This window comes from Diplotaxodon limnothrissa, linkage group LG12 (genome assembly GCF_057381915.1).
Source record: "Diplotaxodon limnothrissa isolate DT_005_m linkage group LG12, D_limnothrissa_male_GT1.1, whole genome shotgun sequence".
Taxonomy (NCBI): Eukaryota; Metazoa; Chordata; class Actinopteri; order Cichliformes; family Cichlidae; genus Diplotaxodon; species Diplotaxodon limnothrissa.
The window spans coordinates 34482274-34509642 of NC_140607.1; the positions used below are offsets into that span (position 1 = coordinate 34482274).

The following is a 27369-nucleotide window of genomic DNA, read 5'->3' on the forward strand; positions in this document are numbered from 1 at the left end:
CAGGTTTGCAAAAAAAACAAAAACAAAACCTACATAGTGTTTTGTGTGTGTGTATATTATGAAATAAAAAGTGGAATCAGCCATTGTGTGTCTCTGGGTCTTTTTCTTTTGAAGCCTCTGTTTTTACCACCACCATATTGGGGTTTTTTGGAGCTAGAAGTTAGCATAGCATATAAGGATTAGATGGTGGCATATTAAGTTGTTCAGTCAGCTACTGCTAGCATGCTTGGCTGGTTACGTACAGATAATTTCCTGTTAATTGATGCTAATTAACAAAAATACTAGGAATTTATTCACAGAAACCCCCCACAAACGACCTAGGTGGGCAATATGATACATTATGCCATATTATTTGTCAGATAATTGTATTTAAAATGAACCAACAGCACACAGTGGAGATGAGGCCTAGCTGATGGACCATAAAGACAAAAGTTGGGCTACCCTGATCATTGATCTTGATCTGGGTTTTAGCCTGGCATTCTTAGCGCCAGTGAAGGGAATTCTTAATGGTTCAGCTTACCAGAAACAATTTGAAAAATTCTATGCTTCCATTTTTGTGGGAACAGTTTGAGAAAGGCCCTTTTCTCTTCCAGGATGACTGTGCCCCAGTTCACAAAACAAGTTCCATAAAGGCATGTTGGATAGGTTTAGTGTGGAAAAACTGGACTGACCTGCATAGAGCCCTGAACTCTGACCCTAAAAATGTTCTTCTGGATGAACGGGCAAAAGTTTCCACAAACGCTGCTTGAAATCTTGTGCAAAGCCTTCTCAGAATAATGGAAGCTGTTAGAGCTGCCAAGGGAGGGATCTGTTTAGAATGGGATGTCATAAAAGCTGTGGATGCAACGCATAGGTCAATCACAGGAATCACACTTGTTACCTTAAGCCTTCATAAGTTTGAAATGGTTGGGTTATTAAAAAAAATTGCCCTTTAATAGGTGAGATGGACTCAGTTGTTATAAAGGAGGGAAATTAGTTGTAAAGACCATAATAATAACTGTAAGCACTTTTATTTCTGTATTAAATTTGCACATTTTAACATGAAAGTCAATGGAGATTAACTCACTTTTGGAGTTAGCCCCAAGTGCAGGACAAGATCAACTCACAGTAGAGAAACTGCACCTTTTTATTTTAACTTTTACATTTTTAAGGCTACTTTCAGGACATACAGTAAATATTGGTCATTGCTTTTTACTTTTGACAAAAAAAAAAATCAATTCAAAATGATTCAAACTCAATTATTCAATTATTCAACTGGATACATGGCATATATTAAAAGATCTTAAATATAGATAAAGTGCCCCCAAAGAGGGAAACTGTTATGTTGTAAGATGGTGTTAAGGAAATTGTTGAGGACCCTCATCTTTAAATTTTATTTCTTTTCATGCTGTGAGCAGCACTCTAACCCCGACCTTAACCCTAACTTTTTTTACACATCATTTAACACCATAAAATGGTAGTGTTCATTTCAAGTGTAACCACACGTTGCTTGCTTTGAGTAACAAAGAAATTTATGTTTCAAGTGTGTTTGTGTTTGTTTTGGGGTTTTTCCCCTTTTTTTGCAGTGTTTTGGGGCCTAAATAGAACATTTACATTTTCAAAGAAATCTAACATTGTTAAGATGCAAAAGTCTTCCCCCCAGCAATCATAACTCACTCCTGAAGTCAGTCTTCCACCCTTTTTTCCCCAAGACCTTTAAGAACACAAAGGTTATGGTATTAATTATCCAGTTCCAGGGGTTTTAATTAGTTACAAGTATGTTTTTGTTTTTGTTTTTTATACTTATTACATATACAGGGTCCGTTATAAAATAGTTTTTGTTGTTTTGCAGAGAGAATTCAGACTCTGAAGTCTGTTGACACTTGGTGTGTGTGTGTGTGTGTGCGTGCGTGCGTGCGTGCGTGTGTGTGTGTGTGTGTGTGTGTGTGTGCGTGTGCGCGTGCGTGTGTGTGTGTGTGTGTGTGTTGACATACTGAAGATGGAAAAACTGAACTGTCACACCAAATATCACCTAATATTAGCTTCATTTCATAACAAACAAAACTGTTCTCTGTTAAAAGCTTCAAACACACTCCCATATGCTTGTGTGTGTGTGTGTGTGTGTGATAGAGGAAGTGTCGTAACACCTTCAGAAATGATAACTCACAGCTGCATTAGTGACTTACTGACACACACAAAGTGATAAATGCATTTAACGCACGCACACACTTGTCTCACTCATATCGTCGTCTGACGGCGAAGTGGCCATTTACATGCCAGTGTAGGTTCAGAGCGACAGTTAAGTGTTTTTAACTGATAGCTGAAATGCATTCCTGTCTGTAAACACACACATGCACACACTCAGACACATCACAGAGTATCTCTGCTCTTGGCCCAGACAAGGAGAAGATTTACTCTCTGTAATTAGGTCAGAAGGTCAAAACACTGTTGGTAAATTGTAGTCTCTCCTCCTGTGTGTGTGTGTGTGTGTGTGTGTGTGTGTGTGTGTGTGTGTGTGTGAGAGAGAGAGAGAGAGAGAGAGAGAGAGAGAGTGTGTGTATGTGTGAGAGAGAGAGTGTGTGTATGTGTGCATTCCAGGGTGTTGATTGAGGCTGTGCAGGTCCCTCATTAACAGCCATCAATCACAAATACGTCCAAATTCAAATTCCTGAGCTCGAAAGCAAAAATTAATTATTAAATATTTAATCTATGAAAGCTACATACATCCATGCTCCAGGGTAACAAGTAAGAGCATCTATTTAGTATAGCCTGGTGTGTGTGTGTGTGTGTGTGTGTGTGTGTGTGTGTGTGTGTGTGTGGCCAGTGACAGAGCAGTAAGTGAAGACCTGACAGCAGAGATCAATGACTGAAAGAGAGAGCTGTAATCCACTCTCTTAAAAAGACACACAAGCTGTCACTGGTTTCTGCGTCTGCACGTGTGTGTCTGTGTGTGTGTGTCTGTGAGCGTGTTATTCTCCCCTCTTACCTCCAGTTTTCTGGTTCTTGTAAAGCCAAAGAGGCGGATGCAGATAGATTAGGCTCTCTCACCCTCCACTTCAGCTCTATTGAAAAGTTAAAACTAAATAAGCAGTTTTGCTTGACTTTATGTAACTTGCCACACTTTCCACAATAATAAGGACAGAAAACATCCAATACTCAAAGTAAGGAGCAGATCTGAACAATCCTTCTCTAAACAAAATTGTGAAATAGTAGTAGAAATGTCTGAAAGTGGATTTTACACCTCTGCAGCACTCTGTGCAACATTAACTAAAGGTATTAACAAAACAACCACTTACTGATAAATGTCAAATGTGTTGTGTTGAAGAGATATCAGATGAAGCTGCATTAGAGCTGCGGTGTATGTTGTTACATTATTAATCTAAAACCTTAAAGGGAGGAAATGTCTTCATACTGCATACCTATATGTAAAATGTAATTTCTTGGTGGTGAAAGAGGGTAATTTAAATAAGTACCTTTAAGTGTATTGTCAGAGCATAGTGCTTTACCACATGAAAGTGTGTCATGCATGGCTTTCTCAATATTATCAGGATTTTTACCAGAATTGAAAGATAAAATCTTAAAATGTTATAATTGTGATGAAAAGCTGTCAAACTCCAGCATTTGCAGATTTATACATGGGAGTAAGATGGAAAGCTTTGCTGTGTCGGGAAAAACAAGGCAAGTGTGGATATGATGTGGTGTGAACTTTTTCTACTGTTTCATAAACTACATAGAATTATTCAATAGATTAAACAAAGATGAAATGGCGTGTTAGTCATTGCAGTTTCTTTGAATAAAGCTCCCAAGACACTGCGCTTTCTGCAGAAGCAGCACTTATAGTATGTATTATGTGTGGTCTGAGTGTGAGAAAATAAACCAGTGTGCTGCTGTAAGGGTCATCTGTCCCGAACAAACTGAGGGTCAAACAAGGAGAATTTATTTAGCTTCAACAGACTGAAGCTACGAAGAAAAAAAAAAAAGTCTCGTTTTGTGACGACTGTTGTGCTCAGATGGAAAAATGACAGCTGGAGCTGTGAAGCCAATCCGGCAGCCTGGCAATGTTTGCAACATTTTCTGTCTGTTCAGCTAAACAACATTTTCTCTTTGGCCGTTTATCTTATGGCTGGAATTTTGTAGCGATGGATTTGATAAACACAGGCGGCCAAAACGTCTTTGACAGAACAGCATCGAGCTAGAAACCAGCTGCTGGTCTGAGAGGCCCAAGTTCACTGGAGCTTCAGATGTCATATGTAAACTCAGCAAAAGCTGGCCCTGCCAATGAGAAAGTGACATAATATAATAGCAAGGGTAAAACTTTAAATCAGCACAGATTCGTGACAAGAAATGAATGCTAAAACCATTTCAGGAAATTCAAAATGCTTCAATGAGGCAAGGACACAAATTACAAAAAGAAAACAAAAATTAAAAGTCTACGAAAACAAAAAATAGAATTCAGCTAATCGGTCAGTTTTACCAAGAGTCAGACTAGAGTGCTGTTAATCCTACAGTGCACAACACCATTGGATCATAGCATGCAGAGGACTAATACCGAAACAAGTTTTAATATATTTTCTGAACTACTTTCCTGTATATTTTGCTTTGTGCACTTTTAAAGCTTTAGGAAAAACAAATGTGCTGGCTACGTCATTGTTGTTTGTCATTATCTGAAACAAGATTAAAAACCCCACAAAAAACAAAAATATCATGAAAAAATACTTTTTTAATGACACTCATTCACTACTGTACACGGTGAATGTGAAGCCAGCAGGCTAAATTTTTAAAAACTACTCTGGAAAATCTAAATGTTAAAAAAATGAACAAGTAAACTTCTGAGTAGAACAGAACAGTGATATTTGAAAGTGACTGATGTTTAATGTGAAATATATAAGGCTTCTAATCTCCATGATGCTGCAAAATTATAAATAAAGCACCTCATCAGTCATCCCCAGGAGAATTGTTGGTGTAGACAATAATTATGAGCCCTCATTTATTTAAAACAAAACAAAACAAACTTTACTGAGTGGCTACCTCCTGGAATTAAAAAAAAAAAAAAATTAAAAGGGGAAAAAAAAGAAAAACAAATGTGCCAGAAACTGCAGTTCCTCTAATGTCCACTTGAGGCTGACTCCAAAGTGAGTTCATTCTTATAGATTCCCATATTAAAAATATCCAGATTTACAGCAGAAATAAACATTCTCACATTATAGTGCATGTACTAAAAACGATTTTTGGGATGCGACTTGGCAGTAAATAGCAGGTGTCTATGTCTCTGCATTGCACTCATATAGTTTATGAATGCAGCGTGCTAACCGAGCTCACCAAAGTTGGTAACTAACCATTTCTGTTTAATTATAGTAATCTCCTCCACCCCCTGAACCCACCCACCCCCTCCCACCGAAAAAATATGAGAATGAGGCTATAAAATGCCCCCAAACAAATGGGCAAAGCCATCATGCCTCTCACAGTCTTTATATACAGTCCGTAACTGCATTAATCATAGATTGTTTTGTTTTTTTCACCAGCTTCTCATGTGAAGGTTTACTGCATAAATTAAATAGTATTTATCATAGCAAACTCAACATCTTTGTGCATAGCACAAAAAAGCTAATTTGGAAGTTTTTGTGTCTTAATTATGTAAAACAGAGTAAACGTGGAAAGAGTTTCAGGCCACAAGATAAACAACCTAGAAAAAAATGTACACTTAATCATATAAAGTAGTTTATGTGAAATGGACAAAGATTCGGATAAAGGCAGGAGAGTGTGCAGGCAGTCCAACAGCGACAGACAGTAAAGTGCTTACATACAGAGAATAATAAATGAAGCTGTTTCCTCTGATTCTCACAGTCATTTACTGCATTGATTGTTTGTTGGCTGTATGGACAGCAGAGAGGCAGGCTATTGGCTCAGGTCATCACCTTATAAACACACTCAACGCTGCCTCAATACAGTCACACTGCATCTTTACCACGGATGGACGGAGGGATGGATTAATAATGAACACACACACAGACGGAGGCTAAGGGAGATCGACTGCTTTTAAGTGCTTATGATCACTATTAGCTGTGCACTCTTCAGATTTCTGTTGATTTATTTACTCATTTTTAATTGTCTCATCCCTGTTGCCTTTGCAGCAGATATCTAGATGTCATCTTCTCATATACCATTTACATCGGTCCAGTAATACTAGTGATCCTTTAAGTTACACATTCTCAAATCAATGTAAAATGATAACTTCAGACTCTCCATGCAACAAAAAGATCTGTTGTTGAAGGAACTGAAAGCTTGAATAGAGAATGAAATCATTGAGCCTGAGGGTGGCACTAGAGGTCACTGGGTCATTATAAATACAAGAAACATTAAATCTCTGGGGAATGTGATCAGCAAATTTCCCACCAGTTCAAACATTTCATTTTAATGTTTTCCGTTTAAAAGTAGGACTTGTGGTTTTCTTTAGGGGAACAGACTGAGAGATCTCATCTTTGAGCCAGGAGCAACAGGAAAAAAAGCAAGCTGCTTCTTCCTCTTAATGGACCCTTGTTTGGTTTACGTTTCAGCTCCATTTTTCTTATTTGATGTGCAGCCTTCCACTGTTGCTGTGAAAAAGTATTTTTAGGCCTCGATGTTAAAGCTGGCAGACAGAGCTGTAAGGCTTTTAAGCAGGTGCACATGTAAATCAGGTCTGTGTAATGTTTAACACCCAGCAGGCTGTAATCATCACAGCTCCAGCTGACTGTGGATAAGAGCCTAATGAGTAGTTGCAAAAGCTTGTTTAAAACATTTCAAATCAAATTAAGTTATTTGTCTGAGCTGCAAGTGCACAACTCGATATCGTTTTCAGTTGCAAGGGTTCATTCTTATGAAAAGAGGCTGATACATCATCAGACTATAAATCGTAAATTAGCAAAAAAAAAAAAAAAAAAATTTCAGTTCACATTTGAATCTGCAACTCCCTACCAGTGTCACGAGAGATGCTATCTTAAACGCCGAGATAAATTTCAATGTTGGATGAAATTTTGGAAGTGACAGTTCTAATAGGACAAATGGTAAATGGCCTGTATTTATATAGCGCTTTACATATCCAGTCATCCACGCACACATTCACGGTAAGCTACATTGTAGCCACAGCCACCCTGGGGCGCACTGACAGAGGCGAGGCTGCCGAACACTGGTGCCACCGGGCCCTCTGACCACCACCAGTAGGCAACGGGTGAAGTGTCTTGCCCAAGGACACAGCGACCGAGACTGTCCAAGCCGGGGCTCGAACCGGCAACCTTCCAATTACAAGGCGAACTCCCAACTCTTGAGCCACGATCGCCCCACAACTTATAATCTTCTAGATTTCATTAGAAATCTTATTCTCATCTATGTACAATTTATGTTTCTTTTTAAAGGGAACCCCGGCTATTAAGAGTTGTTTGCCTAAAATATGTACTGTGCTTTCAGTAACACATATGTGGTATTAAAATACGCCAAATGTTTTCCTTTTAAGCACATTTTATATAAAACCAATTTACCAGTAGGCCGCCATTTTTATTTACTTCTTAACTTACTTACTTACTAACTTTTTGTTACTTACTTCTCTGGGTAGTGACGTCATACGGTTGCACCGCATCCAGTTCACAGTTAACAGCACACTGGAAATGGCTTCTGTTCAACCTTTCTGTCATGGTCCTGGGTCAGTAACCCAGTGTTTTTGGTTGTTGTACTTTTACTTTTGATAGTTTTATGTATTATGACTGTTGTGTTTTGGTTTCCCAGGGTTTAGTTGTGTTCCCTCTGTTTGGTGTCATCCCTGCTGGTGTATCCCCTTTTGTGTAGTAAGGTCTCTGTGTTTAGTTCGCGTTTCTTAGTCTGTGTCTTTGCGTGTATGTGTTCCTGTTTTACTTTGAAGGTCCCTGTCTGATGTCAGTGCGTTCTGTTTACGTTCCCCTGCCTCGTCAGCTGTGATGTCTTCCAGGTGTGTTGCCCTCCTGTTTGCTGGTGTGTGCATTTATGTGTTACCTCGTCCTCGTGGCTGGTTCGTCTGCGTCTCTCCATCCGTCATTCTGTGTATTTCCCTGTGCCTCCCTGCATCTCTGTTTCTGGTTAGTTTCTGTTAGTTTTTCCCAGTTTAGGTTTTCTTAGTTTCATGTTCACCCCCGCCATCTCTGTTGTATCCACATTTGGTTAATAAACTCACTTGCACCAGAGCTGCCGCATCTTGGGTCCTAAATAATCCACACACAGCTTGCCCCGGCAACCCGTGACACTTTCCAGTTTGAACCAGAGCAAACCGAGAGAGAATGAAAATAGTCTACCAGTACCTAGTTTAGATGAAGATGGAAACAATCCGTTGCACGAGGACGAGAGAGTGAGGGCAACCAACTGGTGTCTATGCGGCTACTGCTTGCCAATGGCAACAGCGACTGAGAGCATTTGTTGTAAAGAACCAAAACTTTTTTAAGCGGTATGTCTTAATCCACATGTTCTTTGGGCAGCCCTTGTTAGCCTCCATGGCCGGTATCTGGTCTTTTAAGTGATAACGTGATGAATCCTGCCTCCGGGCCCAAAGTAGTCTGCATTTAATGAGGCTGTTGTGTTTTTAATATGTTTAATGCTTTGTATCTTGTTCGATTTAATCTCAACAAGCCCCTAATAACAGTCAGTGATCAATGTCGACTTCTCACGGTTTTTATTACCGTTAATCATTTTAAAGCTCAGTTTTTAAACCCTTAAGATGTAACTACAGCCCAGCCCACGCAGAAGTATATTAATGACTAACCTCGTATTGTGGATGGATTAACTCGGTGGTTCTCCTGACTGACGTTTGGTCCGTTTACAGCATGCTGCCATGCGATTGCATTTGCCCCTAACCATTGGGAACCCTCACATGAACTTTTCTCGAGTGGAAAAAAGTCCTCCGTTCATTAGCGTTCGTCCTCCAGCTTTACTGTTTATGTTAACCAAAACTACAAAACGCCTAAATATCCCTAAAGATCAAACCATGACACAAAGAGTGGTTATTTCTAGTTTGAGTCTTTAGTTTTAGTTATCTATAATAACCTTGTTTACTATTACCTCATTTTTAACAGGATACGATTGTAATGGCAAATATACAAATTCAGATTTATTTTGAATTGGATTTACACTGAGCTATAAGATTATAATATATAATAAAAATAATTAAATAATTAAAACTAATAATTATTATATTTAACATTTTTCTGCCCTAGTTAAGTAAGGTTGGTTTCACTGCCAATTTGGAAAATGAGCTAAATTATTTGACTGGTAAAAGTAGATTTCAATACGTATATCAATCTATACAATTAAAATTTACAGTCAAGGTGTTATTACAGTAGCTACAATTACAGTTACTAAAAAGTTAGTTGTGTCTAATTCGTATCTGACATTTTTTCTTTTATGGATGAAAAAGATACATGTACTACCTCTAACTCTGAAGGGTGTCTGTTTTCAGATATATCAATACTATCCTGAATTAATGTCTCTGTTTTCAACTCTGATCATTTGTGTTTCCAGATCTACGATTCAGAGGGAACGTTACAGCACTTCATCGATGGTAATGATCCCAGTAAATCCAGCTGGATGAGGTATATTCGCTGTGCGAGACACTGTGGGGAGCAGAACATGATGGTTGTACAGTACAGGTAGGTGCAAGTCTTACATGTTATTTGTATTCATTTTTCACAGTGTAGATTCAAAGCACACAATGAACAGTTACTTATACTGTTGCATGTTTATATTGAGTAACTTAAAACAAAGGCAAGTTTTTTAGACTGGTTCTGTATAAAATTTGATTTGGATTTCCTTTAAAAATGTAAATATAATTTTCCCAGAAATATTACAAAAAGACACCTAATCACGGAATATATTTTACTATGCATACACCAAAAGGTGTCACCAAGACGTGGTGCTTTTTTCAGAAAAAAACCCACCTTTAATTATTGGGTTGGACTGAGATTCTACTCTGTCTGTGACCTTTTGTTTTAAGACGAATCTCACTAACACCTGTTAGTGAGTTATAAGCACAAACCTTAGTTCAACTTATTCTATAATAAATGTCAAGGTAAGGTAAATATGTATAAACTTGTATAAATGATAAGTTATGCTTAGCTAAAATGATTGGACATTCTTTGCATTTATAGTGTTACTGTCACGATTTACCATAAACAAAAACAATATACATGCACAAACAAAAAGCTGAACAATGTCTAGTGTATTTTCTCTATTTTTTAAATCTGATTCAGCGCGGTGGCACAGTGATTAGCACTGTTGCCTCAAAGCAAGAAAGTTCTGAGGTCAGTTCCAACATCACGCCGGGGCCTTTCTGTGTGGAGCATGCATGTTCTCCCTGTGTTTGCGTGGATTCTCTCCGGATACTCCGGCTTCCTCCCAAAGACACGCAGTCAGTGGGGTTAGGTCAATTGGAGACTCATAGGTATGAATGTGGGTGTGAGTGTGAATGGTTGTCTGTTTCTATGTGTTAGCTCAGCGGTCCCCAACCCCGAGGCCATGCACCGGTATCAGTCCATGAGTCGTTTGGTACCGGGCCGCGAGTGTTGAGGTCCAGGTGTGAAATTTATGGTTTACAGGTTTTTTTTTGTTTTATCATTAATATTCATTGTTTTTATCGTTACCTCAGTTTCCCTGTGTCTTTTCCTGTGTGTTATGAATACATTTTATTTATTTATTTTTGGTACCGGTACTCGTTTTATTTTGTTGTATTTATCTGCGACACCTTAAAGGCCGGTCCATAAAAATATTGTTGAACATAAACCGGTCCGTGGTGCAAAAAAGGTTGGGGACCGCAGTGTTAGCCTGTCCAGGGTGTAACCTGCCTTTCCCCCTAAGACAGCTGGGATAGGCTCCAGCCCTCACCCCATGACCCTGACAAGGATAATGGATGGTTGGAGTTCTTTGTTATATTTTCATAGATTGCTTCACCAGCTAAATTTCAAAATAGATCTAAATAATGTAATACTAATACTGATACGACTACTAACAACAGCAGTTTGGATTTCTTGAAACGCACTATGTATTAGCTCCCTTCCTTATCTCTTAGCTTTTTGCATATTTAGCACAATGTAAATTTATCTTTATAAACAAAAAAGAAAAAGAAAATAGTCAAAGGCCAAATTTCTCAATGAACAGGTCACGGGAGCATGTTTCAGGGAGTGGGCAGCACTAAAGGCTTTGCCCCAAAAGACCTGTCTTATGTATGGGATGGAGAATGGGTGACTTAGTTAAAATCTTAGAGTCTAAGATGCAGTGTAGGGGAGATCCAGTAAGTACTGGGGAGCAGGGGTGTGTCAGGATTTGTAGAAGAGGAGAAGGATTTTGTAGGAGATACAGAAGACCAGGAGACTTTGTAGTTACATTTTGTAGGTTGTTAGGACTTGCTGTGGGTAACAATTCTGACAGCTGTGTCCTGAACATAGAACATGTCCAGGGCTTTGCATTGCAGCAGTCCAGGCAGGAGTTAATGAAGACATGAATGAGAGTTTCAGCTGCAAAGTTCAGATTCAGAGCCACATATAGTATCATGATAGGGCATGTTTTAGTCTAATGTAGACTAAGATTGGGTGTGCTGGTTTTGATGATTGGTTTAGTTGATTCCTTGTCTTTGCCAGCAGTGCAGTATTTAAAATGATCTACACCAAAATGGACACAAGCGTATTGCCCTGAAATTAGGTTTCACATCACTACAGCCAAACCTTTGGTCCAGCGAAGACAATAAACCACAAATTTCTTCATGTGGTTTTTAACTTTATCTACTGGTAATGTCTGAGGTTTTCACTCCTTTTCATTTATTCATGTATTTTAGCATGTATATATTAATTTATTAAAGTCAACAGAAATTTCCTTAATAATATGTACAATGTAATTATTTATATCCTAGTGTTTTCTAGCTGCAGGAGTTGTTGGTTTCTTTTAGTTGTAGAAAACTAAGGTTAAACTTTTGCATATACTTTTTTATTTCTCCATTTTTGATACATCTCTATCCATCTTTCTTTTTCTTGTCCAGTAGAGTAGAGATCTAAGAGAATTAAGCTTTTGGGTTTTTTCTTCTCTTTCCCAATTTTTAGAGATGAAAATTGATTACGAAATGGCAAGCTTTATGCACTAGCATTACATTAAAAAAAACACAACCACAGTTGAATTAGTATGGTGCCATTTTTTATTCTGTTTACAGGGAATCTATCATTTACATTTTTTTTTTCACAATGACTGTCTTGCAGTTGTTTCTAATCAAACCCCATACCGTGCGATTCAAATGCAGGAGTGCAGATGAGACATCCCTTTGAACTTATTATGAAAAACCTGCTGATAATCGTAAATACTAGGTAAAAAAAACCCCAAACATTTTCACACTTTACACAGAGATGTAATGACATCGGTATATTGTAATATACCAATGAATTTCAGGTTACGGGTTTGTAATTTGAACTTCACCTAAGAATAAAAGTGCACTTGGTTTATTATTAAACTTCTGCTAAGTGTATATAATGAAAATGGAGAAAAAAAGAAATAGGATTTTACAAAAATCTCTTAGAACACCTTGCCTCTTTACATGTAACATGTTTAAAACAATAGAATGCTCATTTAGCTATACTGTCTGAAGTTCAGCACTTGCTTCTAAGGTATGCTTCAAATGTATTATGATGCAGTAGCAACTGGAAAATTGTTAAGACAGTTCTGCTATACACTGGCACACTATACATCAAGGATTCGAGCTAGAATAGCAAGAAATATGTACATTCTTTCCTTAGAAAATAATTTTTGTATTATTACAAGATGCAAATAATAAAGTTTCTGATGAATGACCATATGGTCTGGTGTGGTTTGGTATCTTTGATGCAGCTGGCCTTAGCTGCACTAAGCTAATAATTGTTTGGACACTGTCACTATCAGTCTCAGCAAAACTGATTTCAAATAATTTGGGCATCTTTGCAAGATTCCTCCTATGCCTGACATTATAAAATCTACAACTATTATAATGGAAGCGTATTACTTCTTATTTTGAAGCAATAACAGTATGACATTCCTGAAGGTGTCGGCAATTAATTTTCCCAAGGGGCCACATAAGAAACAGTTTATCTTTGTGGACAGCTGCCTCAGAAAGTATTAACTCATAAAATAACTCAGTTGTCTTTATCAACTGCCAAGGCTTATTGGAGGTAAGTCTTGTCACTTGGCAACCATCTTGTTATTACCTCCAGGATGTCATTTTTAAAATTCTTGTCCAAATTAATGGAGAGAAAGTTATAACTTTAATGGTAGTTGAATACATAGAGAATTAACAATTTTAATCTTTCTCAAAATTAGAAAAAATGAAAATATTACATTGACAATTTATAGGGAAATATCAAACTAAAACACATTTGCTCCCATTTAAAATCTGCTGTCAGAAAATGTTTTATAAAACTTTACAAAATTGTTGTTCTCCGGCTTTCTCCACATGTTCCTGGATCCACTTATCTATTTCGTCCTCATGTTGTTTCTGCAGTTCATCAATTTGTTTTACGGCTTGACAAGAATGTTTAAGCTCATTTATTTCTTTTTCTTGTCGCTTATTCATTTGATTGAAGTCCTTCTTATTTTCCTTTTTTCGGCACAGCTGTTGAATCATGAAGTCATTGGTTTTTTGTTGTTTTAGCTTCATATTTTCAATTTCTCTTTCTTTTGTAGCTACCACAACTGCAAAGTCAGCTGTTAATCTCTGTTTGAATTCATTAAACTCTGCTTGTTTTCTGGCTTCCTCTTGATTTTTCTTCATCATTTCCTCCACTTGCTTTTGAAAGTTTTCATGTAATTCTTGCCATTCTTTTTCCTCCTGTTCTTTTCGGATTTGATATTCTTTCTTTTCCTGTTCATATTCTTCTCTGAGCCTTTTCAGTCGTGTTTGCTCCTTCAATCTGTGTTGGCCATCTTGAAGTCGTTTCTTCTGCCACTCTTTTGGTTCTTTTCCCCAAACTTCACTTTCTTTTCTGATGTTCTCTGAATTTTGTATCAAATCTTGGCCCGTAATTGTCTTTTCTTTTGATTCAGATTGAATTTTCTTCCCCTTTTGTTTCCACGGGTGTTGCTGAATTTCTTCCCTCCGTTTCCTCTCTTTTTCCTCTTCTGCTCTCTTTTCCTCCATCCTTTTCTTCTCCTCTTCCTCTTTCTTAATGAGTTCTTCCTTCTCTTGCAATGCTTTTTCTCTTGCAGCTCTTTCTTGTTCAATTTTTAGCTGCGCCTCTTGGAGTTTCTTTTCATGTTCTTTCTCAAGGTCCTTCTTCTGTCTTTCTATCTCTTCTTCTTTCTTCTTCATAATCTTCTGCATTTCCTTCTGAATTGCTGCCTCTGCCTCTTTGAACATTTCTGAGGTGTAGTAGCCGCCACCATTTTTCTTCACCATTGACTCAATCTTGGCGAGCAGCTGACTGACTTGAGAGCGGTTACTTGGATCATTGTTATTGAACACATGGTATCGTCCTCCACAATCAGCTGTCAGTTTTTTAAGGAATCCTTTGCTGTCTTCTTCTATATAACTCTCAACTGTTTGATTTTTTAGGTCATCTCCTCTGGTGAATAAGATAATGATGAAGTCATTTGAATTCTTGCCAAAAGCACCTTTGATGAGCTCCACAGTTTTTCTTTCCTCCTCCGTAAAGCGACCAATCTGCAAGACAAGTAAGAACGCATGAGGTCCAGGAGCCATCATTGTGAGACATTTCCTGAGTTCCTGTTTAATTTTATCATTGGACACCTTCGTGTCATATAAACCAGGTGTGTCCACCACAGCAACAGAGCGCCCATCAATCTCTCCTGTTACTTTTTTGCAATCCACGGTCACTGATTCCGCACTGGGTTTCGAATGGAAGTGTTCTTTTCCCAAAATAGTGTTTCCAGTGGCACTCTTTCCACTTCCAGTTTTCCCAATCATCACAATCCTGAGACAGTCCTGGCTCTTTTTTTCAAATCTTGACTCTCCCATTTTGGATTTATCTCCTGCGCTTTTTTGCATGAAAGGGTTTTCAATAATTTCTTTTTTGAAGCCTTTAAATGGTGTTTTCATCTCTTCCACAGCATCCAATAACTGAGGGATCTGCTGTCTGTCCTTGATGTTGAGGATAACATATCGGCCACTGAAACTCTCGCAGAGCTCTTTGATCTCTGTGTTCATTTTTAAAAAGTGAACAATACCTGGGTGTGTAGGATCGGTCTCCACAGTAAAAAGAACCATTGTAAAGTCCTTGACTTTAGAGCTCATTATTTGTTTGAAGGTCTCCACCTCACTCTTGTCTTCATCAGTAAGGTGATCCAAGGGTTGAACTAGGATGAAAGCGTGGACACCCTCAGGATCACAGAGAGAAACTGTCTTGATTGCTTCACTAACTGCTTCCTCCTGAGATTTTCCATGGAGAGCAGGCAGTTCCACTACTGAAACCAGTCGACCACACACCTTTGCCTCATTTTTATCACACGCTGATGAATTAGATTCTATTTTTTTGTCTCCCAAAATGGCACTGGCAGTTGATGCCTTCCCAACTCTAAACCTCCCACACAGTACCAAATTCATAGGTTTCAGATTTGGAATTTTAGGTCTCTCACAAATTACTAACTTCACAGGAGGCTTTGGTTTCTCAGATTCTTCAATCCCATCTTCCCATTTCCCAAATAGTGCTAAATTTTTTGATTTTGGCATTTCAGGTATTTCAAGGTGCTCTGCGCTTTCAGAAAAATTTAGATGTCCTCCTCTGTTGGCAGTCACAATTTGACTGATCTTTTCCATCAGTATTTCAAAATCAAAGTCAATGTTTTTTTTGTCAAAGTTGAATTTATGTTGTCTTTGTCCGCAGTCCTGGATAAATTGATCGACTGCCACATTCTTTTCTTCATCCTTTTGTGTTATGATGACCATTGAATATTTAAGCGCATCTGGACCAAACAAACTCAAGATGAACTTCAGTGTTTGTCTGTCTTCCTTTGTGAAATCTGAAGGTTTCACTAACAGCAGTAGGACATTTGGCCCAGGGTGACAACGTGCCACACACATCTTCATCTCATGTCTGACTTTTTCCACAGGAAGACTGAAGATGTCTGAGGTTTTCACCACTGTTGTGGGCATTTTTCCCCATTGTCCTTGAGCAATGGATTTCTTTAATATTTTTAGAGGATGAGAATCTCTTTTACCAGTGATCAAGTTACTTAAAGTTGCCTTTTCATGTTGGTTTTTTCCAAATATCACAATCCTGAGTTCGGATGCTGAAGTGGACACAAGAAACATTATGATTAAACACTGTTACAAATAAATTTTCTTTTATTAATTTTTTTTTAAATCATTGTTTAAATTGAAATAGACTTCAGAGCGCTAAACAAATATTTTCAAGTTCATATTCATGGTGGATCACTCTCTGAAAAATATTCAGTTAATTTGTCACAAAAAAATTTAGCAGCTGCTGTAAAACTCAAAAAGGAGCATTTTAGGTATTATTTTATTTATGACTAATATGAATAAATTTGAATAAGTTTCTTTAACTTAAAAAACAAACAACCCCAAAAATATATATATTTTGTGCACTTACCAGACCTATATGCTGATCCTGCCATGATTTTATTTTGTTCAGTTCAGCAGCAGAATATGCAGATGTCTGTTGAATTTTAGGGAAGGAAAAAAAAAAGAAAAGTTATAACACTGAAACACAAATGTGTCCACTGCATTTTATCAAATCCAAAGTCAATGCAGCCTTCTACCAGGAGATTTTAGAGACGTTTGTGTCATCTGCTGACAAGCTCAGATTCGGATTTCCTTTTCCAGCAGGGCTTAGGACTTTCTCACAGGGCTAAAACTACTATCAAACAACACATTTCAAATATCCCACATGTGGGTCAAATAAACTAATAAAGTTTATCTTATCTTAAATAATCGCTGACCATGTTATTGCTGTGTTTGATTTTCCAGAACAGTCACTTGAAATGAAACTAATAGAGAATGTGTAAGGGTATTGACAAGAGGAAGATGAGGAATACCTGACCTGAAAATACATATATACACACACACATATATATGTATATAGTTAGCGGCCAACTAGAGGCCAACTCCAAGCCCATAGCACAAGCTGCCATCAAGTGCGGGATCTACCAAGGAGATGCTCTGTCCCCACTGCTGTTCTGCATAGGCCTGAATCCCCTCAGTGCGATCATTGACAAGACTGGCTACGGATACCAACTACAGAATGGAGCAATTGTCAGCCACCTCCTGTACATGGATGACATCAAGCTGTATGCCAAGAGTGAACGAGACATTGATTCACGGATCCACACCACCAGGATATACAGCAATGATATCGGAATGTCATTAGGACTGGAGAAATGTAGTCTGATGATAACAAAGAGAGGGGAGGTAGTCATAACTGAGAGGATCCAACTACCAGAAGGCAACATTGCAGACATAGAGGACAGCTACAAGTACCTGGGGATTCCACAGGCAAATGGGAACCATGAAGAGGTCGCTAGGAAAGCTGCAAAGACCAAGTACCTGCACAGGGCCAGGCAAGTCCTGAGAAGTCAGCTGAATGGTAAGAACAAGATCTGGGCTAGCAATACCTACGCCCTGCCCGTGATCAGGTACCTGGCTGGGATAATAAGCTGGCCAAAGGAGGAGATAGAAGCAACTGACATCAAGACAAGGAAGCTCCTGACCATGCATGGAGGGTTTCACCCCAAGTCCGGCACCCTGAGGCTGTATGCTAAGCAGAAGGAAGGGGGCCGGGGAGTGGTGAGTGTCAGCACCACAGTCCAGGATGAGACAACAAACATTCACGAATACATCAGCAAGATGGCCCCAACCGACTGCGTGCTCACTGAATACCTCAGGCAGCAGAAAACCAAGAATGAGGAAGAAGGGGAGGCACCATCATGAAAGGACAGGCCCCTGCATGGCAATGTTCCCTCTAAGCTGCGTGCGTGCGCAATTGCGCACAGCTGGCACGGTCTCTGCACACAGAAAATCTGCGTTGCGCACAAAAAAAATCTAACCTGAATTGAAATTCAAATGAATACTTTAAATATTCTGTTTTGCAGTGTTAGTCAGTAAGTGACTGGCTGCTCCCGTATGGGATTAGAATGATGCAACCTTATCCCATAGTCCAGCCAATAATGCGATTCACATTCGTATATACGCAGCTAATCAACGTCGTTGACAGGCTATGACAGCGTCCTTATGTGCCGACACCGGTGTTTTAACTAGCAAAGCCGCATGGCTGATGTGGAGTGAATCCACGTTAATGACAACGTGTACAACCATTGGAGATGTGAGCAGGACAGACGGAACAATTGACGGAAAAAGTGTGGACTTCATACCAGTTTTTAAATTGTGTTGATAGGCCACGTAAAACCAGGGTTGTGATAAAAATATCTGCAATGTTTGGTTTTCTTCCTGAATACTGTCGTTGTTTATATTTACTGAGGGAAGAAACGATAAAAATGGTATTTTATAAGGAAAACGCTCGAAAGCACTCTCCACCTGTGAGCAAAAACAAAACCAAAAAAACCCCACCCTTTCCTATTGGTCGAAAAATGTACCATGTCAACCAATCAAAAAAGGATATGGCAACAGGGCATTTAGTTGTTTAGGAAAGGGGGAAGTTTTAGGAGTGACGGCGGTGTTTTGAGATGTGAGAGATTTTCGACGTTTAGCGCAAATCTTGTGTAGTTAATGTGTAGTCTAGTCAATAGTTTTGTTGTGTGTGTCAGAACAATGAGGCAACTGCTGAATGGTACAGGTGTTACAGCAGTGATACATCTCCTGTTGTCAGGCCTGCAGGTATCAGGCTGGTGTTCTCCTTTATCTCATAGTGGACAGAAATTATTTTTTGGAGTGGCACAAATAATTTGTGTGGCATCAAATTTGATGCAGAACAGCTGATTGTTCTGTAAATAGTTTGAAATTTTATTTTAAAAAACGCCTTGGCTGCATTTTTAAATAAACAGCTGCAAAAAACTTTGTTTGCATAACTCAGTTACTTTTTTGAAGAAGTAACTATGTAATTAATTGCCCAACATTGGTCATTATTTACTGTATTTTGCAGACAGAGAGTTACAGGACTCTCTCCCAGACCACAGACTCATACTCCTAAAACAAGTCAGAGCTTTATTAAAAAAAAAAAAAAAAAAAAAAAAAGTTGTGTTTTCAAAATTGGAGTTCAAGTTATTTTTACTTCCAATAGTGTTAACATACTACACAGGTCATGAGCAAGATTTTTTTTTTAATTTTCATTGTAAGTGGGCTAAAGCACTTAATTAAAAGTACAGGGTGGGCCATTTATATGGATATACCATAATAACATGGGAATGGTTGGTGATATTAAAGTCCTGTTTGTGGCACATTAGTATTTGTGAGGGGGCGAATTCCTCAAGATGGGTGGTGACCATGGTGGCCATTTAGAAGTCGGCCATCTTGGATACAACTTTTTTTTTTTTTCAATAGGAAGAGGGCCATGTGACACATCAAACTTATTGGTAATGTCACAAGAAAAACAATGGTGTGCTTGATTTTAACGTAACTTTGAGGAGTTTGAGGAGTTAACCATCTTGAGGAGTTTGCCCCCTCACATGTACTAATGTGCCACAAACAGGACTTTGATATCACCAAACATTACCATGTTATTATGGTGTATCAATATAAATGGCCCACCCTGTAGTCTAACATAAATGTAAATGCTGTAATTTGATTATTTTAATAAACCATGTAACTTGGATGGATTCAGTGCTGGCGTGATGTCTACTGTTGCTCACAGTGCTGGCCTAGATCGTTCCTGTCTACATCGCCTTCAACTGGTGCAGAACGCTGCCGCTCGCCTGTTGACCGGTTCAAAAAAAAGAGAACACATCACTCCGGTTCTCTGCTCTCTCCACTGGCTCCCAGTTGCTTTTAGGATTGATTTTAAAATCTTACTGCTGGCTTTTAAGGTTTTAAATGGCACTGCACCTTCTTACCTGTCAGAACTCCTTAGTATTTATCGCCCCAGGAGATCTTTGAGGTCAGCCGATCTGATGCTTTTAGATGTTCCCAGGTATAAATTAAAGACAAAGGGAGAGAGGGCGTTTGCTGTGGCTGCACCCAGACTGTGGAACAGTTTACCTCCTCACGTCAGATTCTCCAAAAGCCTAGAAACTTTTAAAACTGCTCTTAAAACTCACCTCTTTTCATTGGCTTTTAGAAAGGTTTAATTTATTTGTTTATTTATTTTTTATTTGATCAGCGAGGTGTTTTACGAAATTGTGTTCTATTGTATTTTTATCTGTATTTACTGTACAGCACTTTGGTCAGCCTTGGTTGTTTTTAAATGTGCTCTATAAATAAACTTGACTTGACTTGACTTGACAGTGGTCCAAGGGACCGCTCAGGGAGTTTGTGTGTTCGCTCAGACACATGAAAAATTAGAGGGAACATTGCTGCATGGTATATACCACCGGCAGATAGCGGAGGTAGCTGATATCCAGAAATCCTACCAGTGGCTGGACAAAGCTGGACTGAAAGACAGCACAGAGGCATTTATCATGGCAGCACAGGAACAAGCTCTGAGAGGCTGGGGTCTATCACACCAGGCAAGACCCCAGGTGCAGGCTATGTAAAGACACCCATGAGACAATCCAGCAGCTGGGTGTAAAATGCTAGCAGGCAAGCCATGCATGGAACGCCATGACCAAGTGGCCGGTATAGTATACAGAAACATCTGTGCCGAATATAACCTGGAAGTCCCGAGGTCAAAATGGGAGATGCCCCCAAGGGTGGTGGAGAATGACCGAGCTAAGATCCTGTGGGACTTCCAGATACAGACGGACAAAATGGTGGTGGCTAACCAACCGGACATAGTGGTGGTAGACAAACAGAAGAAGATGGCCGTAGTGATCGATGTAGCGGTTCCGAATGACAGCAACATCAGGAAGAAGGAACACGAGAAGCTCGAGAAATACCAAGGGCTCAGAGAAGAGCTTGAGAGGATGTGGAGGGTGAAGGTAACGGTGGTCCCCGTGGTAATCGGAGCACTAGGTGCGGTGACTCCCAAACTAGGCGAGTGGCTCCAACAGATTCCAGGAACAACATTGGAAATCTCTGTCCAGAAGAGCGCAGTCCTAGGAACAGCTAAGATACTGCGCAGGACCCTCAAGCTTCCAGGCCTCTGGTAGAGGACCAGAGCTTGAAGGACAGACTAGCTGCAGGGGCGAGCGGGGAGGGTTTTTAAAAAAAAATAATCCTATTATTGTATTTGGTCTCAATAGTAGGTCCAAAGAGATGGTGATGAAGCTTGCAAGAACAAAATAAAACAAAATCAGAGAGATATCAAAAACTTTGAAAGTGACCAAATTAACAATCTTAAAAAGAAGGAATGTAGAAAATTGCTTGAATACAAGACAGGAAACAGAAAAAAATTCAAATTAACCAATCAAAACTTCATAGATAGATCAGCTGACATATAACAGGTTATATAACTGGTTAAGTCACACCCAAGTAAATACTGGACTAGATCATTAATGATGAGGACGGGGGGAGGAGACATAATCCCCACCTGTCTCAAAATAACAGATGCGTGAAATACATAAAAAGAATACTGTGAATATACAAAAAAAAAGGGACAAAGGGCAGTATCTGATAATAAAAGGAAGTATGTCTAGCAGTTGAATTAAAAAACAAGAGGACATCATCACATGGGAACACATTTGTTAAAAGGTCCTAATTTATGTCTCTAAAATGTAAAATCTCTAAAAAGTAGACTTAAAATGTAGACTTAAGAAAAGATGTCTAGAATGCTACTCCTTTTGCTGAAAAAATAAATAAAATTAATTAAATAAACATTACCCATGCGTGAATAATTTAACTGATAAAATTAGAATAAAAACATAAAAAATAAAAAAGGTTCAGTTCACAAAAACTCATTGATTCGAAAAATCCTCATTCATACCTCTGGGGTGCAGACTCTATATCCAAAATGCTTCTCTTTTTTTCCGGATAAAATTAATATTACCACCTCCGTGGTTTAGTTTAATGGCTTCAATGCCTAAAAACATAATGGTGAATTTGGATGTTTATCATTGAAGTGTCTTGCAACAGGGCTGGTTCTCTAACTCATATACATATAATACTGACAATTATGCTTTTTTTTTTGCCTTTACCAGGGATGAACCACTGGTCACTATGTGACAGTGAGAGAACATTTTTTCTTACTCACACAAAGTTACAAATTGTGCCATAAATTGAACTTTTTTCTAAGTGCTATTTATTTGCGTAAGATGGATAAATTCTTTCAAAATGAATTCAAAACGATTCTATTACACCTCCAACAGATGTGTTCTTAAAAAAAAACCAACCAATTTGTTAGATTTAAATGTTAACAAAATATAAACACCAGCCCTTATTTGTTACTATTATACTTGCTTTTTGATCGTAATAAATTTAATTTATAGCCTTCTGAGACCCAACCTATTTATTTATGTCTTCTGCAGCGGACAAATAATTTACCAAAAACGTTAAAGTGTAAGATATGGTTTTCCCCTCACTTCTCATGTGGATTTTAATATTTCTTATGTTAATGCACTATGTATTATGCATTGTCTCAGTCACTGAATACTATTTAATTCTCAGTTCAGTCATATTGTATAAGCATTGGATCTGTTGCATATAGTGCTAAATGTTCTTTGTTAGGTGTACTCACCAGATCTGTGAGAACGTCTTGCTTGGAGCTCTTAAAAGAATTTTCTGTCAGCTAGTTTTGGTTGAATTGGAAATGAAACTGTGTCTGTACAAATATCCTGCCTCTTAACTATTCAAGAAGGTTGTCTAAGGTGATCTAATCTCAGTGTTTGTTTTTTTTTACTAAAATCCAAAATCTTTTAAGATAAAATAAAAATCCTTTCATTGAATAGTATCACAGTAATACACAGCAGTTAGAATTTTTTTTTTCCATTTATAAATATTTTAAAATCGAAATTCATAATTACAGCATCAACAACAATAAAAGGATTCTCTGCTAATTCTTGAATGTCTGTATTTTAAAAATGTTTAATAAATGAAAATGGACTTAATAATATATTCAGTATAATCTTAAATGATTGACTGAGCCCATTACCCCATCAGGAAAATGTTTACAAAGGTCAGGCTCAAGGGCTGGTGTTTTTCGTTTAAGTTTTAGCTCACATTATTCATTTTATGTAGTAAATTACTTGCAGACGACTTGCAGATTTTGCACAACAGGATGTTCACTTACCACAGGATGTTCTATCTATCAAAAGTATCACAATATGTTGACAGACTGTGGAGTGGCTTTCTACTGTGGCAACTCATTGGCATTTCTGAGTATTTTTGTTTTTGATTGTTTGATGTTTGCACCCAAGTTTAAGTGGGCTCTGTTAGGGCAAAATAGCCATCATTACTAGTTTGCTCTCTCAACACTTAAAAATGCTTATCACATTACACATTACATTAATTTATTCAAAAAAAGTCAGTAGTAGAAATACCAGTTAACCATTCATTTACCTTTAAACTTCATTTACAATAGAGAAACAACCAAATCTGTATTTAGCCAACACATCATGGATGATTTTTTTTTTTTTTTTTTTTTTTAAGAATTTTGAAGTGCTGCCTTGCAGTGTAACTCTCCCTACCATGTCAGTTTCACTATTCTAGCTTTGTGGTGGATCTCATGGTCTGCCACTTTAAGAGCGGTAGTCTGTGACTTTATGTTTGACAAAGTGCATGTCAGGATGCTGTAAGAGAGATGATCCAAATCTGGGGTGTTGAAAATTCAGGATACAAACTTAAAAAAAAAAAGAGAGAGAGATACAAAAAAATGCTGCTCCAAATTGGCAGGATAATCTGCAATTTCCACATGGAAAAAACAAACAGAGAAAACAAATGGCTAACTTTGGCAATGATGTAGACCTGACTTTGTTCACTGTGAAACAGGTGGGGAAAAAGACACGGGCAAAAGTAATCAACACAAGTGAAGATACTAAGAATGACAAGAAGTAAAAACCAGACAGGATAAGAAAAGCTAACACAGTAAACAGGAAATGGCCAATAGACATATGCTAGACACAAAAAAATGTTAACAGGGACAGTAAACACAGAAATATGAATGCTGGGAAAATTATGACAAAAGAAACAAAACATGATGCACTTTCATCCTTTCTGCCATCGTCAGTGATTAAAAGAGAAATTAGCCAAATTCAGAGCATCAGAAGGCTCATAAAAAATGTATTGCCTAAACATTGACTCAGAATTCTTTGCAAAGGTGAGTTGTGGAGCTTGTTCTTGCAGTTATATTGCAGCAGCGTACCAGTATCTGCTGGTACACAAAAAAGATGGCCTATTTACTTCTCTCTTCCACAGGCAAAACACTGTATAGTATTCTCTTTACTGTATATGTTAAAACTCTAGACAGTAGTTAGTATCGTTTAATCTACATATAATCCAAAACAAGCACTTGGGAAGTTACATTACAATCTGGATCACTTTTTCTGCATAGAAGTCAAAGGTCTGATGTTGAGTACAGCCTAGAGCTTCCATTAACGTGAGAGTTTTTGCACACCAAGATATTCGCTTACCACAGGATGTTCTATATATCAAGACTATCAGAATATGTTGACAGAGTGCGGTTACATGTGGGTGGCTGCTACTGGCAACTGCCAGTGACAAGGATCAGGTACAAACTGAGTCTTAAGCAGAGAGTGTGCAGCATTGTTTGATTTGTGCACCCAAGTTCAATGGGCTATTTAGGGGAATGACTGGTCCCTCTTTTCTTGGTCTCTTAACATGTAAAGTATGCTTATCCCATGTTACATGAGCTTTTTTAAAATTTATTTATTTTTTAAGAGCGAAATAGGCAAACGGTAATAGAAATAGCATATTAATCATTTATCTTTTCTGTGTGGAGTTTGCATGTTCTCTGCAAGTCTGCGTAGGCTTTCTCCAGGTACTCGAGCTTCCTCCCACAGCCCAAAGGTATGGATGGATTTAGGTTAACTGGTGACTGCCCATAGCTGTGAACGTGGAGCATGAATGGTTATCAGTCTCTGTTTCATCCCTGCATTGGTAGGGCAAGATGTCCAGGGTGTGCTGTAAAATGGCAGCAGATTAGTGAATTATAAGCAGTCTATTACTGCTGATAAACTGTCAGTATGTGGCAGTTCCCGTTTCAGTGATTGTGTGTTATACAGTGCATGACTGTCCATTTAATAACATTATTGAACATTAATACAAAACATCAATAAAATGCTTAGGAACATATGGTCAGAAACACAGTTTAAGAGATTTGCAATCCTGAGTGAAAAAAAAACTGTTACTTGTAGTGCAAGCCCCGAGACACTAGTACCATTTCCAAATTGGCAGGGGTTCAAACTGTCTGTTGCTAGGGTGAGTGAGGTCATGGGTGTTGTTATGTGCATGCTGGATACAGCGTTTTATGTAGATGTCTGTAGGTCGCACAACTGTTTTCACTGGATAGAGTCTGATATCCAAGATGTTATAATGCTTTGTATAATACAGTAAATTGACAAGAGAGACAGCTGGCCTTTTTAACCCGCTCAATAAGTGGAGGGATTGCTGGGCCTTTATCTAACAGAAATTAAATAAAGACCACGTCAGGTCTTCAACAATTTATGTAGAAACTTAAAACGTGTTACCTCCTCAACATCAGAACCTTTGATAAAGATAGAGTTGTCTTTGTTAGACTTCCTGTAGTCCACTATCATCTCTTTGAGTTTCCATAAAATGGCAATTCAAGTAAAGTTAAAATTATATTAAATGATGCCCATTTGATGTTTGTTATGGATCAGCCTTACCTATTTTAGCCTGATATTTGAATGTAACTTGCATTAATCAGGTCTGTATGTCTTTATGTAACTCTACATGTTTCAGACTAATATCTATGTAGCTCTTGCTTGTACTATTTTGTAAAACATTTCCCACACATATAATATGAAGACATATTAAATGCAGTACTTTAACTACACAATGTGATCTGTATATAATTACCAGACCTGTATATATTTCATACACCTAGTCAGTATTAACAGTTAAAACTAACCAGTGTAGGACTCTAGTCTGTTTCCAACAATTATAGACTTTCTTAATCACTTCAGACTATTTATTTTCAGTGATTGTACTCACCAGGTGACACTCTGACGTTTTACTCAGTGCTGTTAAATGTCCCTTGGCAGTTCCAAACTGAATCAGGTTACTTGTAACCACCTTTCATTATCAGAATATCAAGGTGTTGCCTTGTACAAGTATGACAACAGAGTAAAGGTGATGTCTGATACAGTTACTGATAAATGACCAAACACTGAGCATTCCCTGGATTCTTTATGCTCTGTTGCATCTGTGCAACCTCCATGCATTGTCTGAACCTTCAACAACAGAAAAAGGTCGTACAAGTCTCAGGTGGTTTTATGTCTAATCTAAGCGAAAATCCGCATTAGTTGTTTTGTTATTATTGGGCTGTTTTTCCACTTGGATTAACCAGGCACGTACAGGACACCCAAAGATCTAATCATTGTCAGTGATAAATATCAAGTTGAGCTAATCATCCTGATCTACATGTAGAAAATGTTCACACGATGTGATGGCAAGGATATCACTTGCTATGCAGGGCAAGGAGCAAATGGTGGCAAAGGGCACATTGCCTTAACTAGTTGAAAAAACAGAAATGTGTGGATTTTGGTCCATTATCAAAAAACTGACAGTGGGTTTAAATTAAAATGCGGTTAATAGACTTACATAGAAAAAGCAGTTTGTGTGAATGAGTAAAAACTGCTGAGTCATAACCACAGAATCAAAACCTGTATGCTTTAGGGACAAAATCAATGGACTACAGTTCTTAATTTTTGAATTCGGTTATTTTTTTCTGCATGATTGCCACAGGCATATGAAATCAAGCAGCAAACCATGGAGTCTACCTTTACAAGTTTTTTAAATAATTTCTTGTCCTAAAGAGCTCACAGCATTAGTACAAGCTGTGTTATTCCAACAGTGGTGTTTCCACCTCAAACACTCACATTATTATAATTGAGAACTGTCACTGTTCTTCCTATGTACATGTACGTTTAAAGAATGTGGCGTAACTGTCAGGTGTGTAGATTATTTGTTAAGGTCTAAAAGATGACGTCTACCCTATGAACTCTGTGAAATAAATTTTCTGAAACTGGGTTTAAATATGAAAGGACCTTTTGAATAAAGGCAGGACATATTCCCTTATTTCAAAGATTCAAAATTGAAGAAACAATTTAAATCAAGCTTTTCAACAAATATGGTTTGTATTTCACTATGAAGTGTGGTTCCATGCTTAGGTTGCCTGTACTTTGTTACATTTCCTTCACTTTAAAGTTAGATTAAAACAGTTTTAATCT

At 38.1% G+C, this 27369-nt stretch overlaps 2 protein-coding genes across 2 annotated transcripts in view; one reads left to right on the top strand and one right to left on the bottom strand.

Annotated features, from left to right (window-relative positions):
* prdm6 (PR domain containing 6) overlaps positions 1-27369 on the top strand; it is a 123728-nt gene that overhangs the window by 27572 nt on the left and 68787 nt on the right. The window contains exon 5 of the mRNA XM_085366860.1: positions 9496-9623. Coding sequence (XP_085222986.1) covers positions 9496-9623 — 128 coding nt within the window. The remainder of the gene's footprint in view (positions 1-9495; positions 9624-27369) is intronic.
* Positions 13394-16572, bottom strand: LOC146621741 (GTPase IMAP family member 8-like). The gene is made up of 2 exons (XM_085366857.1): positions 16548-16572; positions 13394-16227 (listed from the first exon to the last, which is right to left on the bottom strand). Exons 1-2 carry the CDS (start codon positions 16570-16572, stop codon positions 13394-13396), a joined length of 2859 nt encoding a protein of 952 aa, XP_085222983.1.